The 15,258-nt window shown below is 37.6% G+C and overlaps 1 protein-coding gene across 7 annotated transcripts in view; it reads right to left on the reverse strand.

Moving 5' to 3' along the window:
* Positions 1–15,258, reverse strand: part of cacnb2a (calcium channel, voltage-dependent, beta 2a) — a 60,294-nt gene that overhangs the window by 20,089 nt on the left and 24,947 nt on the right. Inside the window, exon 1 of one of the 7 annotated variants that reach the window (XM_055037605.1) lies at positions 10,521–10,849. The exons of 4 other annotated variants lie outside the window; for them this stretch is intronic. In XM_055037605.1, the coding sequence (XP_054893580.1) occupies positions 10,521–10,553 (33 nt within the window). In that variant the 5' untranslated portion in view covers positions 10,554–10,849. Of the gene's footprint in view, positions 1–171; positions 1,048–10,520; positions 10,850–15,258 lie in introns of those variants that run through there. 2 more of the 7 variants (XM_055037601.1, XM_055037606.1) reach the window with 2 other exon arrangements.

A 15,258-nucleotide genomic window follows, 5' to 3' on the forward strand; every position in this document is an offset into this window, starting at 1 on the left:
CCATAACTGACACCAACACACAACTTCTCATCATCACAACACTGCCACGCTGAACCCCAACACTTCGTACTGGCAATGGATGCACGAGAAAAGCAGAGACTCCATGAATTACACATAAGTGCATGCACAGAAGCAACTTTAACGACATAAACGGGAGAAAATCCTCCTTACGCAGGCATCAGAGCTCTTGACTCGACCTCCTTTGGCTCGTTTCAGCAAGCGGATCCAGGTGGCCTTCATCAGCCACACTGGTCATTCAGTGTCCTGAGCCACTGCCCCCCCTGCTGCTTCTACAACTAAACCAAACTGCACCTCTGAGGTGTCCTTTGCACCAGCTTTGCAGCAGCTGTCACTGCTTTGGCTACAGGTACATTCAACACTGTGGCTACATCGGCAGCTGGTTCCTCTTATGCCGGGGCTGTGAATGCTGCTTTCATCCCCGGATAAATAAATAGCTTCGGAGTCGGAGCTCCTTGTTCTGCTGCAGCTCCAGTTGGCTCTGGTGTCGTCTGGAGAGCCAAAGCTCCAACTACCCCCGCTGCTGCTGCCGTCGCTGTTGCCAAAGATGGGGAATCCGCTGGAGCTCGCTGCCCCGCGCATAATCTCAACAGCTCTCTCCCCCTCGTCTGCCTCAGACTCCTTGATAGAGGGAGAGCTCGGCGTGCCGCTGCAGGTACTGAGGCTGACTCTTAAAATGAGTCAGGTGGCAGCGATGCTCCTCATGCCCTCCATCAAGCTTCCCTGTCCTGCTGCGTCGCTTGCTCCTCGCACTGCTCCGTGAGCGACGCGTGACGGTTCATCTGTGAGAGTCCCAGTGTGACTGCATGTGACTGACTCTCCCGCCGATGATAATGAAGCTGCTGCTGGTGCAAGCTCTCTCTTTCTCACGCTGTGACTTGGCTTGTCAGAGTGTCTCTTCCCGACTTCTTCTTACAAGCTCCACTGTGCCATTTCAGCATTTCTGCTTTCTCTACCTCAACCCTTCTCCTCCATCACTCCTCTTTTTTTTTCTTCCTCGCAGTCAGTCCATCTGCTGCTAGTGTCTCTGCAGCAATCATTTCTAGAAACTGCATGTCCTGTATGAGTGGTGATCATGAGTCAACAGTGCATACATTTGGGTTTATTTTGCACTAATAGAAGTAGAATAGACTTTGCTGCATGTGCAATGTCAGTCTTGCAAAAGTATTGACACTTCTTTAAGGTTTTAATATTAAAACAACAAACTTCAACTATTGTGATTTTATGCGCATAGCTATGGAGTGGAAGAAAAGACAACTTTTTTAAGATGAACACCTGAGGACACCAATAAACACCAAAACATTGTTCCTTGTTAAATTTAATTAAAAAACATGAATATCAATCACTGTTTCTCTGGCTGCATGTTTAGTGTCGTTTCCTCTCCAGAAAATCAATTTCTGCCTTGGTCTCGAGACTTTTTCTGCTAGTAAATGGTTTTTTTAGGATTGCTCCCTTTTTTCAGATGATGGACAGAACAGAGCCCTCAGATATGTTCAAACCTTGACAAATTGTTTAATGATTTAAACATCTCTATAACTTGACCTCTCTGCTGTGCTGCTTTGCTGTCAGGATGTTCTTTGCTCTCGAAGGAAAATCCACTGAGGCCTTCACAGAACATCTGTGTTTATACTGAGCTTCAATTACACTTAAGTGGACTCTACTTATTAAATATAAGATTAAGTTATAATGTGACAATAAAACACGAGTTTGTGTTGCTCCATCACATAAAAATGACGATATCTGAAAAAGTTCATGTACTTAGTGCCTGGTACTTATTGGATTCTGGTTTGCACACATAATTACTTTAACATCGCAGACTAATTAATCTAACAGTCATGATTTTGGGTTATGGGAGGAAGTGCCCAGACTGAACCTACAAATGTACAGAGAGAAAGATCTCCAACTTGGATTTAAATCCACAATCTTCGTGCTACAAGGCAACAATGCAACCAAATATGCCAATCTCTTCTAAGTACATATGAAATTATAACTTAAATTTACTCTGTTATGAAATAAAATTGCTTTGCCTCAAAGTAAAAACAAATCTTAACGGTTTAGAAAGTCTTTTCTAACTCCTGACATGAAAACTTTGTGATTTTGACATCAATCAGTTGCACCAAAGCAAAATTTAACACATTGACATTCAGAGTTTTACAATGATGCTATAAAATAAGGAAAGATTTTGACAGGCCGGATGCCGCAAATGTTTCACCTATTTGTGTAAATTAAGACTAAATTAAATTATTAAGTAACCTGAGTGAAGCTCATGTGATAACACAACTTATTGTTGAATCAAAAGCTCTCTTAACCTACAGGAGAGCTTTCATATATCTACAAGAAGCGATCAGGACAGAAGAATAAATAAGTGAAAACTAAGTATATCTGACAGGCAGCATTTCACATATAAAATCACATAATACATGACAATATCGAGATAAAGTATTTTCTACTGCAGAAACATTGGTCAAAATATTCTGAAGAAACCCGGTGCTTCTGTCTTAATCATTGCTGCTCATTAAAATCAGTAAAGAGGTTTCATTTTAGTATAGATATTGTCCTCATATCAATAAATGTCATTTGTGTGACTATAGCTTCTTTTGACTAAACAAGCTAATGAGGAAGGAAATTACACAAACTAAATTTGGCTAAATAAGTTGGGGGGGTTTTCTAACCGTGCGCTGGTATGAATGGAAAGTTATGACAGTCTAATGTCTTAAAGAAGTTACATTGTAGTTACATTAATGACTACTGAGTAAATAATTTCTGCAAGAAATCTTGTAGCATCAGGTCTACGCAACAACATCAAGGAACTCCATAAACCATTGCTTCTGTCCGAATGTCACATATGTTTTGATATGCCATGTTGACACTTGCCACCGCTGCTCTCAGGGCAGGACGCAGATGCTCCGAACCAGAGAGGAGGGTGTCAACGCCGTCTGTGAAGGCTGCACTCTGCTGGCAACTCTGACACAAACACACAGCGACAGAAAGGACCCGGGGCAACCTGACACTATAGGCCTCCTGACCCGATGCTGTGCTGACCCCGACGGGACAGTGTCACTCCCACAAAATCCGCTAATAACGATACGGCAGTGGTATGATGACATTTAGATCTTCTTCAGGCTGAGAGACAATGAGAGCTCTGTTTGAAACAGCTTGTATCAAGAAACAACCATAAAACTGATTCTTGGAAAACCCGAATTAATTCTGCTAATGAAGAGCTCTTGCAGTCACTTCTTCAGCGTTGTATAACCAGGCAAAAAATCTCCACAGTCTTCACATTTGGAAAAACATCTCCTTGAAATGATTTAAAACGGGTTTAGAAATCTGTCCTTCCAATAAGTTATATCACGGAATCTCATGACATTCATCTAACACTATAATTAAGTTGATATTTGTTATTCTGGGTAAAATTTAACTGAATGCTTTTAGATAATGTACCATGAAATTTACAGCCAAACTAATTATCTTATCGTCTGCTAAAATGTTACATATTTGGCTTGTTTAGATACAAAAATATGTGGCCAGAAAAGATTCTAACCACTGATTTTCTTGTTTCTTTGCTTCACTGTACACACATTTTTCTACTAACTTAAACTTGCAAAACTATATAAATGTCAGCCCTTGACAAAAAGCAGCAATATCCTGATTCTTTCTGACATGGTGATCAATTTGTTCTTTTCTCAATCTAATACTTTTGCTGTTTTAGTTCTTTTCCAAGCATGCCTCAGTTTTCACCTTGTCAGATATTTTATATCGATTTGAAAATTTTCTGAGTTGTTATTTTTTATGATAAAAACCATATACTAGTGCAAGTAAATGTAATTAATTGACTCCAATGAATGCTATGCCAGGGCAGTTTTGGTTTCATCAAGTCATATCTTGTCCTGGTAAAAATGGGGATTTGAACCACAATCAGTGGAAACAGTGTAACCCAAACTCTACATAGCAATTTATAAAATAAAGATACTGAAATCAAGAGAGCAGCAGATTGGAGACCCAACAAACCAGCACCTTACCCAGAGATTTATAAGCTCTTGTGGTTGCGCCAGTCTGGTGAATGAGAGCTTGTGATAAAAACTTTAAATCAAAACACTAAAATGATGGATGTATTAATATAGGCATGTACTTTATTCTTGGCTCTAACAAGAATTATTAGCAACACCTAGTCAACTTTAAATTAAAAAACAACAGTCATAGTGACCAGGGCAAATCAAATTTGAATTGCTATCTCCTTTAAAGCCAAAGTTGCTACTATTTTATGATGCTCACAGACAAACTTGTTTCGACTGCCCAACATATGGGAGAGCTTATCTAACAGCAAACAGTTTTTTAAAATAATTTATTCTATGTGCGAATTAATGGTTACTGAAAGTATATTTCTCTAAAGTATGTCTTGTGTGGTTAGGAACTACAGCAAAAACTCTCATCTTGAATGAATCCGGAGTGGGTGCTTGTACCAGACTATTAAAAATGTTCTATCCACCCAGGGAGGCTTTGAAAAGGTAACGATCCTCGAGTCTCCACTGTTAATCATGTGGACCTCATTAAGCAGAGGTTCGCTCTCCAGGACCACCGGCGACCCCGACATGGAGCGACTGCATGGTGATGACTACATCAGAACATACAAATCACAGCTGTAATAGCGAGAGTGGAAGAAAAGGTCCTGAGTCAGCTTGTGGAGCCTCCCCTATCTGACAGAATCACTTACTGTGGCTGAAGCAGCTAAAGTGCACCCCTTCATTGCCTGAGAGCTCCCATTTTCACATTAAGTCACTTTTATCATTGCTTTATAGAAGTCCACTAAAAAAATTGCAGTCATGCAGAAAAGTTATGGTTATTTCCGTGTGTGGTCCATCATTCAACCTTACATACTTGACTCAATAATGTCATTTGTAATTTAAGTATCCCTTCATTTCCTCCCTTTGTGCTGTTACTTCATTTCACCTTTTTCCATTCCTGTCTCTTTTAAACTCGCCTCTCTCTCTCTGCTACTTCCATCCATTATTCCCAGTAGCTTTGACGTTCTTGACTCACTGGTTTTGCGCAAGCAGAAGATGGTTACGCATTTAGCCATTGACGTATTTTCCTCAAATCCCACTTGATGCTCTCTGGTTACTGCCATGAGCTCAGTGAAAGTTGTTTGATTTTCTTCTGCAACAAGATTTATCAAAAATCTATCTATCTATCTATCTATCTATCTATCTATCTATCTATCTATCTATCTATCTATCTATCTATCTATCTATCTATATATATATATATATATATATATATATATATATATATATATATACACAGATTCATAATTTAACTGTATTTTTACAAAAAAAGTGAAACCCTGCCTCTTGCAAAAATCGAGTGCTTGAAAGCAATAAGAACCATAAGAGGTGAAGATATATAAATAATTTATATATCATCTGAAAATAGTTTTCTAAATTGTCAGTGGTTAGGATTCAGTAATATTTGTAGTTATTTTTATTTTATCCATGTACGATAAAATGTAAAATTCTGTGAAAAAATTAATGAAACTAAAATCATTTCATAATAGCAATATCAAAAAAATTATATTTTATACCTTTTTGACTTTTTTAGTATTTTCTATTACATTTGTGTAAGACTTCATTAAAACCAATTTTAAGAATCAAAACAATTAATCCCAATGAGTAAAGATGTTATACAAAACATGAAATATGTCATAAAAGACAACTTTTCTGTATTTAGACCATATTATTTTTTTAATCTCTTTTCCTAGCTCATATAAATAACCTCTGTTAACACACAGTTACAACTGTTGAGTTTACGATATGAAGCACATACAAATGCATGAATGGTTCTAACATACATATATTGTCAAATCTAATAAAGCTATTCCTTGCTTCTCTTTTATCTGTCATTGTTATGCCAACACCATATATCAGCAACAAAATTTGGTTGTTTCCCAAATAAATGACCTCAAATCTCATTATTGATTTAAATGCATATTACATTCTGAAGATTTGATCCGGATGCCGGTTTAGACCTTATCAAACCAAAATGACAATGAGTAACTTCTAATTGGTAGTAATTGTAAGTCAGAAGCACAAACAGCTCAGTCTTGGGTCAACAAACAGATCAAACTGCAAAAATATGATGTGACGAAAGAACAGAATGACCGGGACTCCTGCGTGGCTGAGTCATAGATCAGAGTCAAGAGACGAAACAAAAACATTCCTCAGTAAAAGGTCGGAAAGCGAGTGAAGAGCACCAAAAAAAGATATTCAGAATGCCTGACAAAACAATTGATGAAGACAATATGAAGAAATTAGAAGAGTATTTGGGTACTTTAATGCATTATGCAGTACATAAAAGGAGTATTGCACAATAACTGGAGCACAATCTGTTAAATTTACCAAGAAATTGCCCTAGTCTTTATTCAAAGTCAGCATATAAACTGGTCAGTCTACTTTCTGCTTTGCATCTTTTGTTATAGCTGTCTAAAACATGCTATTACTGATGCCAAAGCCTCCAGAGATCATTGTGATACACTGTAGCTGATGGAAGCAAGCTGACAATAGGCTGTGCGAGTGTGCAAGCAGCTTCAGACGTTGAGTGACTCATTACTGGCTAGAACTAAAGCTTCTTTTTTTCCTGCCATCTGTCCATCACTGCCACTTCGGTTGATGCAGTGCAAAGTCAATTAAATTACAAACAGTGTCTCCTTCATCAAGAAGGAGACAATGGCAGCAGACATGACAGCCAAGTGTGACAGACGTGTTATTGCTACAATAATTGGTTACTAAACTTTTTGCAATGCAAGAAATAAAAAGCAGGAGGGCGAGAAAGGGGAAGAGAAACAGATTGATGGTGTGTGTATCTGTGCAAGAAAAAAGGCAAGAATGGGAAAAAGAAATTAGAAAAGACATATTGTACATTCATTTACTGATGTCAAGGTGAGACTGACAGTCCCTTCAGAAGTGTTTACTCAGCACTACATAAACCATTATATCACCTGACAGGATTACTGATGGTTACTGTAGTTAAAATAAAGTTGGGAAGGACCAAAAACTGGCATGGAGTCAAAACAGATTTAGCTTCCAGAATAAACCTGTTTAGTCTGAGAAGAACAAACAAGTTTATCAGCTTTCAAAAATATCTGCATGAATTAACTTTTGATATTAAACAATACCAATGGAGATTCACCAAGAAATCAAATGATGGCCAGAGACAAAATTCTCTGATAAGTGAATAAATACTCCATATAAAAGTGCTACAAGATAGAAGAGGCATCACTTTTGGTGTGGTAGTTACTACTGAAGGAAGAAGTTTCAAAATGAACTAACTTCATAGACATTTCTTTTATGTAAAAACATACATTTTAAAAAAAAAGTAAAGTTTACAGGGTTTGTTTTTTATTAGTTGATGTTGTATTTGTAGTGATCAGTGATAACATGGGAAATCGGTAAGGACAGCGAGGAAAAAAAGAAAGGAGGAATGAGCGAAAGAAAGAGTAAGCAAGCAAGCTTGAAAGGAAATCAAAAGAAACAAAGAAAGGAAGCAACAAAAAAGAGAATCAATCACTCCTTACTCTTACAGTCAATAAATGATTCACAGTCTACCACAACTCTACCAGCAAGCCAGTTTTTTTCCTCTCAAATATTGGGTCACAGCTTGTAATAATTCTAAATGTGTGTTACAGAAATAAAATATTATATTACATAATATTTTGTGTTGTACAAATTAAAATAGTTGTGATCTCTGCAAAATTTAATCTGTTTTCAATATGTTCAAAAGTAAACAAAGACATTGAGAATGATTGCAAATAAAAAAAGCAAAGTATAATGAAATGTATGCATTTAAACAACCATGGTGAGCAGGGATGTTCCTAGAGAAGATGAGAAATTTAATTTTTAGCATTTTGATTCTTTGTGGCTAATGACCCTGAACCTGAAAGGGTACCCTACTTGTTCTCCAAAGCAACAATCAGATGCTAAACAATCAAGTTTAGTGAGGTTCAAACTCAGTGCTTGAGTGCAAGTGAAGCCGAATGCACATGGAAATGCACAGCGCTGCCTCAACTAGATCCAGTTAACTAGTTGTCCTTTCTCTTTCAGGTTTCTCAGTGCAAAGACAGACAGAGCCGTAATAGGATGAGGGCTAATCAAGACAAAAAGGTAGAATTTTTATTTTTTTTGTGCTTGCGTCAGCAATTTTCAGACAGCTTCCTGTGTGAGGCAGGCAGCACATGATTGATGAAAACTGGCTCAGAGAGCAGAACAAGCTTCTTATGACTGTAAAAATAAACAGTCCACTAACTGGATCTGTCTGTAATAAAACAGTTCTCCATCTTTCATTTTCTGCCCGCTGATAACAACACTAAGCAACAACTTTAAACCAGAGCTGCAGTTTAGAAAATGTTGAGGCTTTGCAACGAGAAAATTAAACAGTATTGATTTAACGGCTTAACATGGCAGTCAGAATTTGACAGGATTCCAGTTACATCTCAAACGTTAAAGTTTATTGTTTAGATGTGTTGTTTTTATTAAAAACACCTTTATTGAGATGTGAACACCTGTCTCTAACAACTACGAGAACAGCTGATTTTTGTTGAATGCTTAATTTTAACATGTCCAATCCAAGGCCCAAACTGGAGTTTATCTTACAAGCACCTCCTAAAATATAGTAATATCAAATCTTTTCACACAGCTGGCTGACAAAGCTACACCTTAGTTTACAGAAGAAGATATGTGGACACTGTGAACAGTGACCCATGAGGACGACCTATATATAATCAAACTAGCTTTCGTGTGCAACTGATTCTTTAGGAACTAATGAGGAGCAGCAGGCAATAGATTAAGTGGTTTGTCTCATATAGCTCCAATTTCAAGTCAGCTGCAGAAACTTTGCATGCAACTAGCAGGAGATGCGCACACAGGAAAACTTTAACATTTATAGAAACATTATAAAGTCCATTTTAATCAACTAAACAGTTTGCAAAATATTGAATTCCTCTTCAATGTTTTTACATTGTGGTAAGTCGCAACTACTAACTTCAACAAATTGTTCCATATTTCATCTAATAAAAGTTGTGGGTCAGTGTTTGCAGATTCACCTATTTATGGATTTTCCTGTGGAATGTGAGTCCAAATTGATTGGGGGAAAATTTGTCTATCCACTCAATTTTTTTGTCTGACATGTTTGAAAGAAAATTCTCTTCAATTCAAAAATACTTTCTTTATCCCAAAGGGGAAATTAAATTTTGTCATTACTCTTATCATTCAAGTATCTTCACAGAGTCGTTGTGGAGGTGATTCTGTGGGGAGGAAGAATCTCCAGTTGCAGTCAGACTTGCAACATACCTGAAGAGTTTCTGTACGACAGTCTCATGACTTTCAAAAGCTCCATATCAGGCAGGGGAGACAATATTCCACTACAACACGTCCTGGATGACACCGTCAGTTCTTGGCAAGCACTACTACTCTTTAAATCTGTTTGGTCGTACGGTTAGAAAGTCGAGGAGCGAGAGAGTTAAAACAATACCTTGTTGCTTGTTGATTATGCATCATGACAACTGTCCAAGAGAAAAAATGTAATGTAAACAGTTGCATGACTTGAAGATGAATGCTCACAGACTCTGAAAGCGTTCTGATTGAGCCCTAGCTATTTTGAGAGGAAGAAAAAAAGCAAAGATCTCCTGTCTATATGTGCAAAGCTGTTAGAGACACACTCCAAAAGACTTACAGCTGTAATTATAATGTGAAAGGTGGTTCTACAAAATATTGACTCAAATGTTGCTAAATACAGATGCATGCCACAGTTTCCACATTTGCAAAAACAATTAGCCATTTATGATATCTTGTAATATACCGTCTTGCTGCAAAACATAATCGTGTAACCTTTATGTGGAAATCACTATAATAAAAGGTTTTGATATTTTAGGAGTCCTCAAATAAAATGTAAGCCTGATCATAAATGCAAGCATTTTCTGTGGGCTTTTATGGGATTTTATCATAGTTTTAAGTTTATTTTATGGGTTATTTATCTACAGAAGTGCTCATGATAAACACAGAATGCAATTTTTCAAACAGGATATGAATAACTTGAATCAGTGAAGACATCATGTAAGCTCATTTACACCAAGAGAGTTTAGAAACTTGGATTTTCATGCCTTTTTGCTCCAACATAAAGTCTTAAGGCTAAACCAGGTTTTGTGCTCTCTGCCGGTCTAGTCAAACTTATCCTGGGTGTTTTCTTTTTCTCCCTTCAGCATTTGAAGCTCCTTCCTCCAATCCAAACTCATACGGATTCCTAGTGGATGCCTTTGTCTTAAAACTTAAGTCGATAGGAGATTCACAAAATGCATCTTCATGGAGGTTTGCTATCTTTACAGAAAATAAGATTGTCTTTGTACCGTTTTGCCTCTTTAAATCCTGCATTCTCCAGCACTCCCAGCCCTCCCTCTTTGTTTAAACGATACAGGAATGGGGCTCCAAAAAGTTTAGCATATGTTTAAACAAACTCACCAAATCTGACTCCTCACTCGTAGAGTAAAACATTTCTAGCCAAATGAGCTGGGCAGGGAGAAAGCTCCTCAGCTACTGCTCATCTTCTGTCCGAATGCAAGAACTTCCAGCCAGCCGGAATACTTCGCACCTACAAACCCTCCTACCCCAGCTCCAGCGGGGAACAGCTCTTCCCGAGCAGCCCGAGCATAGAAAGTTTTAGCTGGAGAAGGAAAGTTGGCTCCCCTCAGTCCTTCTTTGGCCTACTTTAGTCCCTGAGAGGCAGAGGCAAAGTCAACCGTCTTTCCCACGCTGGAGGAGCACTCCTTCAGAGCACTGCGACCGTCCTCCAGTCCCAAAAAACAAGCCCCCTCTGCCCCTCTCTCCTCCCACATACCCACACGCTCTCCCTGTCACACACACACACACACACACACACACACACACTCTGCTAGTTAGGAAGTAAGATCTCCGACCAATGGGGCCAGCCTGAAAATTCCAGAAAACACCAAAAGCAGCTGCAGTGGCTTTTTATGTCTGAGCGTGTGATCTGCAAAGTTTATGTGTGTTCTCCTTTGCTTTCAAAAGGCTCCTGAAAGATCTGAGCTGACTGTGTCGACACAACACATGGCTGCAGAGACCGAAATGTCAGGAAGTAATTATCTCCACAAGATCGAAAAAATGCCATATTTGCTTTCATCATCACTGGGATGAAAACCAGCAAAACCCCTCTGTGTGGACATTTGATGGCACATTAGACTGCTTGTGTTTGACTCGACATTAAAAAGTACGTTTCTCAGGAAGAGCTAAAGCACATTTACATAACGCAAGCTCCTCTATTAACATTACAGGCATATAAAAGGGACGGTTAAGTAATCAAGAGACAGAGCAGCTGGCTTGCATCTAACAAATGTAGCGGTTACTTGAAAGATTAGATCCATCTTTGTGATCTGGGATCAGACACTGTGTTGTACTTTGAAATCAAAGCTACTCAGAGGATGCAGGGAGAAACACTAAATATTACAGAGGCAATAAAACACGAGCTAAACTCGTTTGGTCATGAGTTTCCAAAAATGTAACCCTAACTAATCCATGTGTTCCGGTTTTAAAACAGAAGCAACAACTGAAGAAAGCAGTGGAGTCTCTGGAGGAGACCAATTTACACATGTTTTGTTCTTCCAACCTGTAGGATCGCCCAACTGCTGAGCTTTAGTCAACTGTCTGCTAAACCCAGATTTGTAGAAAAATGTTTTCTGGGCAGCCCAACATAAATCCCAGATTATTTTGTGTTTGATCAGGTTAGCCCCTTTCTGAGGATTAGCATTAGGTTGTCCGTGTGGCGCGTGCAATTTGATGAATTGTTATCCCCATTTGACCATAGTAAATGTTTCAAGTCCTTCTGTATTTGATCAGAGCAGGAGTCGAAAACATTTTACTTTTCTACCATTGCCAGTTTTAATGCAAATCAGATATGCGGGAAAAAAAATAAACAGTCGCTCACAAATAGCTACAGCATTCTTTGTGTTATATGAAGCATGATTTCTTGTGGTTTTCTTACAAAAATATCTCTTTGCAGCTTTTCCTGTGAAGTGCGAGACTGGTTGTCCTGTCTAGATTATCCAGTCCTGTTGTCGCTTCTTTAAATTATGCTCTCTTTACCTGGCAGGACAGTTTAGGTGACAGTCATGTTTTGACCTCTTATTAAAACCTGACCCTGAGTCATGTATCTTCATAATGCTCCACTTAACTCTGTTCTCTAACGTTATCTAACAACTTCTGAGGCCTCAACAATACAGCTCATCGGCTAATAGTTCCGCTGGATTTAATTTAGGGGTATCATAGTAGAACATAAACCACTAATGTCATTATGAAGAAAAAAAAATGCCTGCTTCCAAGTTATTCAAGTTCATCTTTTTTCCATTTTTTCAGTAAATTTCCATGAAAGTTACAGGAGAAAAAGTAACTGTGATGTTTACATTACTTGGTTTGATGTCTCTGTCACATTTCCATAAAATGCAAGTCATTTCAATACGTTTTGTAGAAATGAAAGACAAATTCACTCTTGGAAATTATGGCTAATTTTTTCATTCTTCTCCAGCTAAAACTGACACGTCCAGGAGATTATTTGATCCAACAGCCCAGATTACGTTACATCAAACACAATATAAAGCTCATTCCAAGAGAGCAATCGGCTCTCTTTGAATGAGCCATCTCAGTGGGCTTGAGCAGATCAATGTCTGACAGCTCAGAAACCAGTCATTGCTCTGCCTTTGGCCTATTGATCAGTGTCCAGACATTCACACTGACAAACACAAGCAGACAAACATCGGTAGCTTACAATACTAGCTTACAGTAATTGGACCACGTGAGGGAATCAATATAACATCCCATAGAGAAGTAAACTGCCAGCAGTCGTTTCCTGTAATTACAAAAGTCACCTTGTACTCCATGAAGCAAATGACATGGTTCCCCATCTTCGTGATCACTGCATTATTAAAAAATTAGTTATTTATTGCCTTTACATTCAGGCAATATTTTTGTAAAACATTTTGCAAGCAATGACTTTAACAGATAAAATAGATAATAGATACAACCTTTAGCTATGTTTTTGTTCAAATCTAGAGGTTACATGACAACATTTTACTGTTGTGTGGATGGTCTGATAGCCACCGCATTATATGCATCATATGCATCATATGCATCATATGCAGAATGCAGAAGTTTGCATAGTTTTGCATTTTGAGGCTGATTCCAGTTGGTTTCCTTTTATTTTTTGATTGATTTAAAATCCGATATTGGTTCATGATGAACATACAGTGCAGTAAAGAAGTACTTGTCCTGTACGAAGTCCTTCTGTTTTAAAATGTTTCAGATCATCTAACACATTGAGATATCAGATAAAGACGACTTAAGTCAATACAAAACTGATGTTAGAAATACTTTGACAGAAAAAAAAGCTATGTAAACCTAATTCATTATTTCAAACTGCTCTTTTTGTTACAGTGAGAATTAACCAAGCTCAATTCAGCAACAAGGCAGTTCAAAGTGCTCCACATCATAAAAAACACACAAATACAAAGTCATATAAGACACCACACAGTCACCAATTAACTATAATTAATTCCAGTGACAGTGTAATGGTCTGGGGCAGGTTCTTGAATTCTGAAAGATTCATTGGCACTAGCCACCAACACTGAAAAACTAATGGTAGATGTTAATGAAAAGGGTTAAACAATTACAGATGTTAACATTTATTTGATCTGGAAGATTTCAGTGTTACCAAAATCAAAATCTGAAGAAATCTGCAAGGTGGTGAACCCTTCTTTGACAGCAATGTTTACAATAAAAAAGCTTAGGTCTCTCCAAAATTTTATTGCAGAACCATCTCACCGTATGTAAACATGCAAATATCATCCAGGTTATTGTATAAAAAAAATATAAAATCCTATTGAAAAAGATTTTTGGTTTATCATTTTGTTTTAACCAGATTACAGATGTTTACTCTTTTCAGTTTTGAATACCTGAAAATGTAAAGAGTGTAATACAAAAAACAATCTTCCTGTACTCTGTTAATTCAAAATAAACTGAAGTCCAGTGTAATATAAAGTATAAACTGAAGGTCCATTTCTAAATGATTTATTATCAAGCCACAAATGGTCTTTTTGCACACTTTTACTTCAGATTGTGTCTCGTTACTCCTACAATATAATTAGGGTATCAGCTTTCCAAGTTGCATTTTTAAATATATTTAACAGAATGCATATAGCCAGATTTTCTGCCAATAATTTGGAGTCAAGTTCCACACGAATAAAAACACTAAAAATCAGGGAATAAGCACTAAGATGTGAATAAGTGCAGATCAACTGTATTTAAATAACTCCTGCCTCTACAGATTCAGTTCAGTAGTCACCACTCAGAGGCACGTTCTCAAAGACAGAAAGTGGAGACCAATAAAAAAAAGATAATTTTACACTAAGAATGTATTTTCATATTGCCCAGCTTAAGCCTGCTTAACAGAGATTACAGCCACCACTTGCTATTAAAATAAACAACCCATGTGATAAAACACACAAGATAATTCATTAATCTACAACTAAAATTATAAATCAAGCTTATAGATTTGTACATGGCTTGTTGCCAATGACAGACTATGCACAGTACGATAAACAGGGTTTTGCTCTCTGTCAAAGGTGCTATGGCAACATGGATTCAATGTGTAGTAAACTGAAACAGATTCCCGAAAGGCTTAAGAGCACTATAAATTGATAAAATATCAAGAAAGGCCTCTCCAAAGGGGTCATGCTTTGCCAAGAATGCCATTACACAGATGAAACTCTCCAAGAAGCCTTCAAGTGCTGCTGGATCATTTTTTTTTCAGTCTCGAAAAATAATCCCTCACAACTGGTTATCATTTGACAAAGAGGTTATTATCTTATCCTACTTTTCTTTAAAGTGCTGCGATCAGACATATATAAAGATCAGAAGTTGGTCGCTTTTCTTATATAGTTTCACCTAACAGGTGCAGCAATTCCTTTGTTTTAAAACCCAAAAGCATCAATTATTGATACTGTTGCAAAAGCAGCAAGACATGCAGATGATGAGAGTTACAATAATGGACACAGAATAGCTTAGTCATATTTTAAGCGTGGTTCTTGTACAAAATATTATGCCTTTCTTTGCCATTCTGTTCTGTGTAGAGCAGCACTTAATGATCTGATATAGGAGCTACTTCCCATCATTGTGCTAGAGGCGGGGTACA

Source organism: Poeciliopsis prolifica, unplaced genomic scaffold (genome assembly GCF_027474105.1).
Source record: "Poeciliopsis prolifica strain line A6 unplaced genomic scaffold, Auburn_PproV2 SCAFFOLD012, whole genome shotgun sequence".
In the NCBI taxonomy this organism is placed as follows: Eukaryota; Metazoa; Chordata; class Actinopteri; order Cyprinodontiformes; family Poeciliidae; genus Poeciliopsis; species Poeciliopsis prolifica.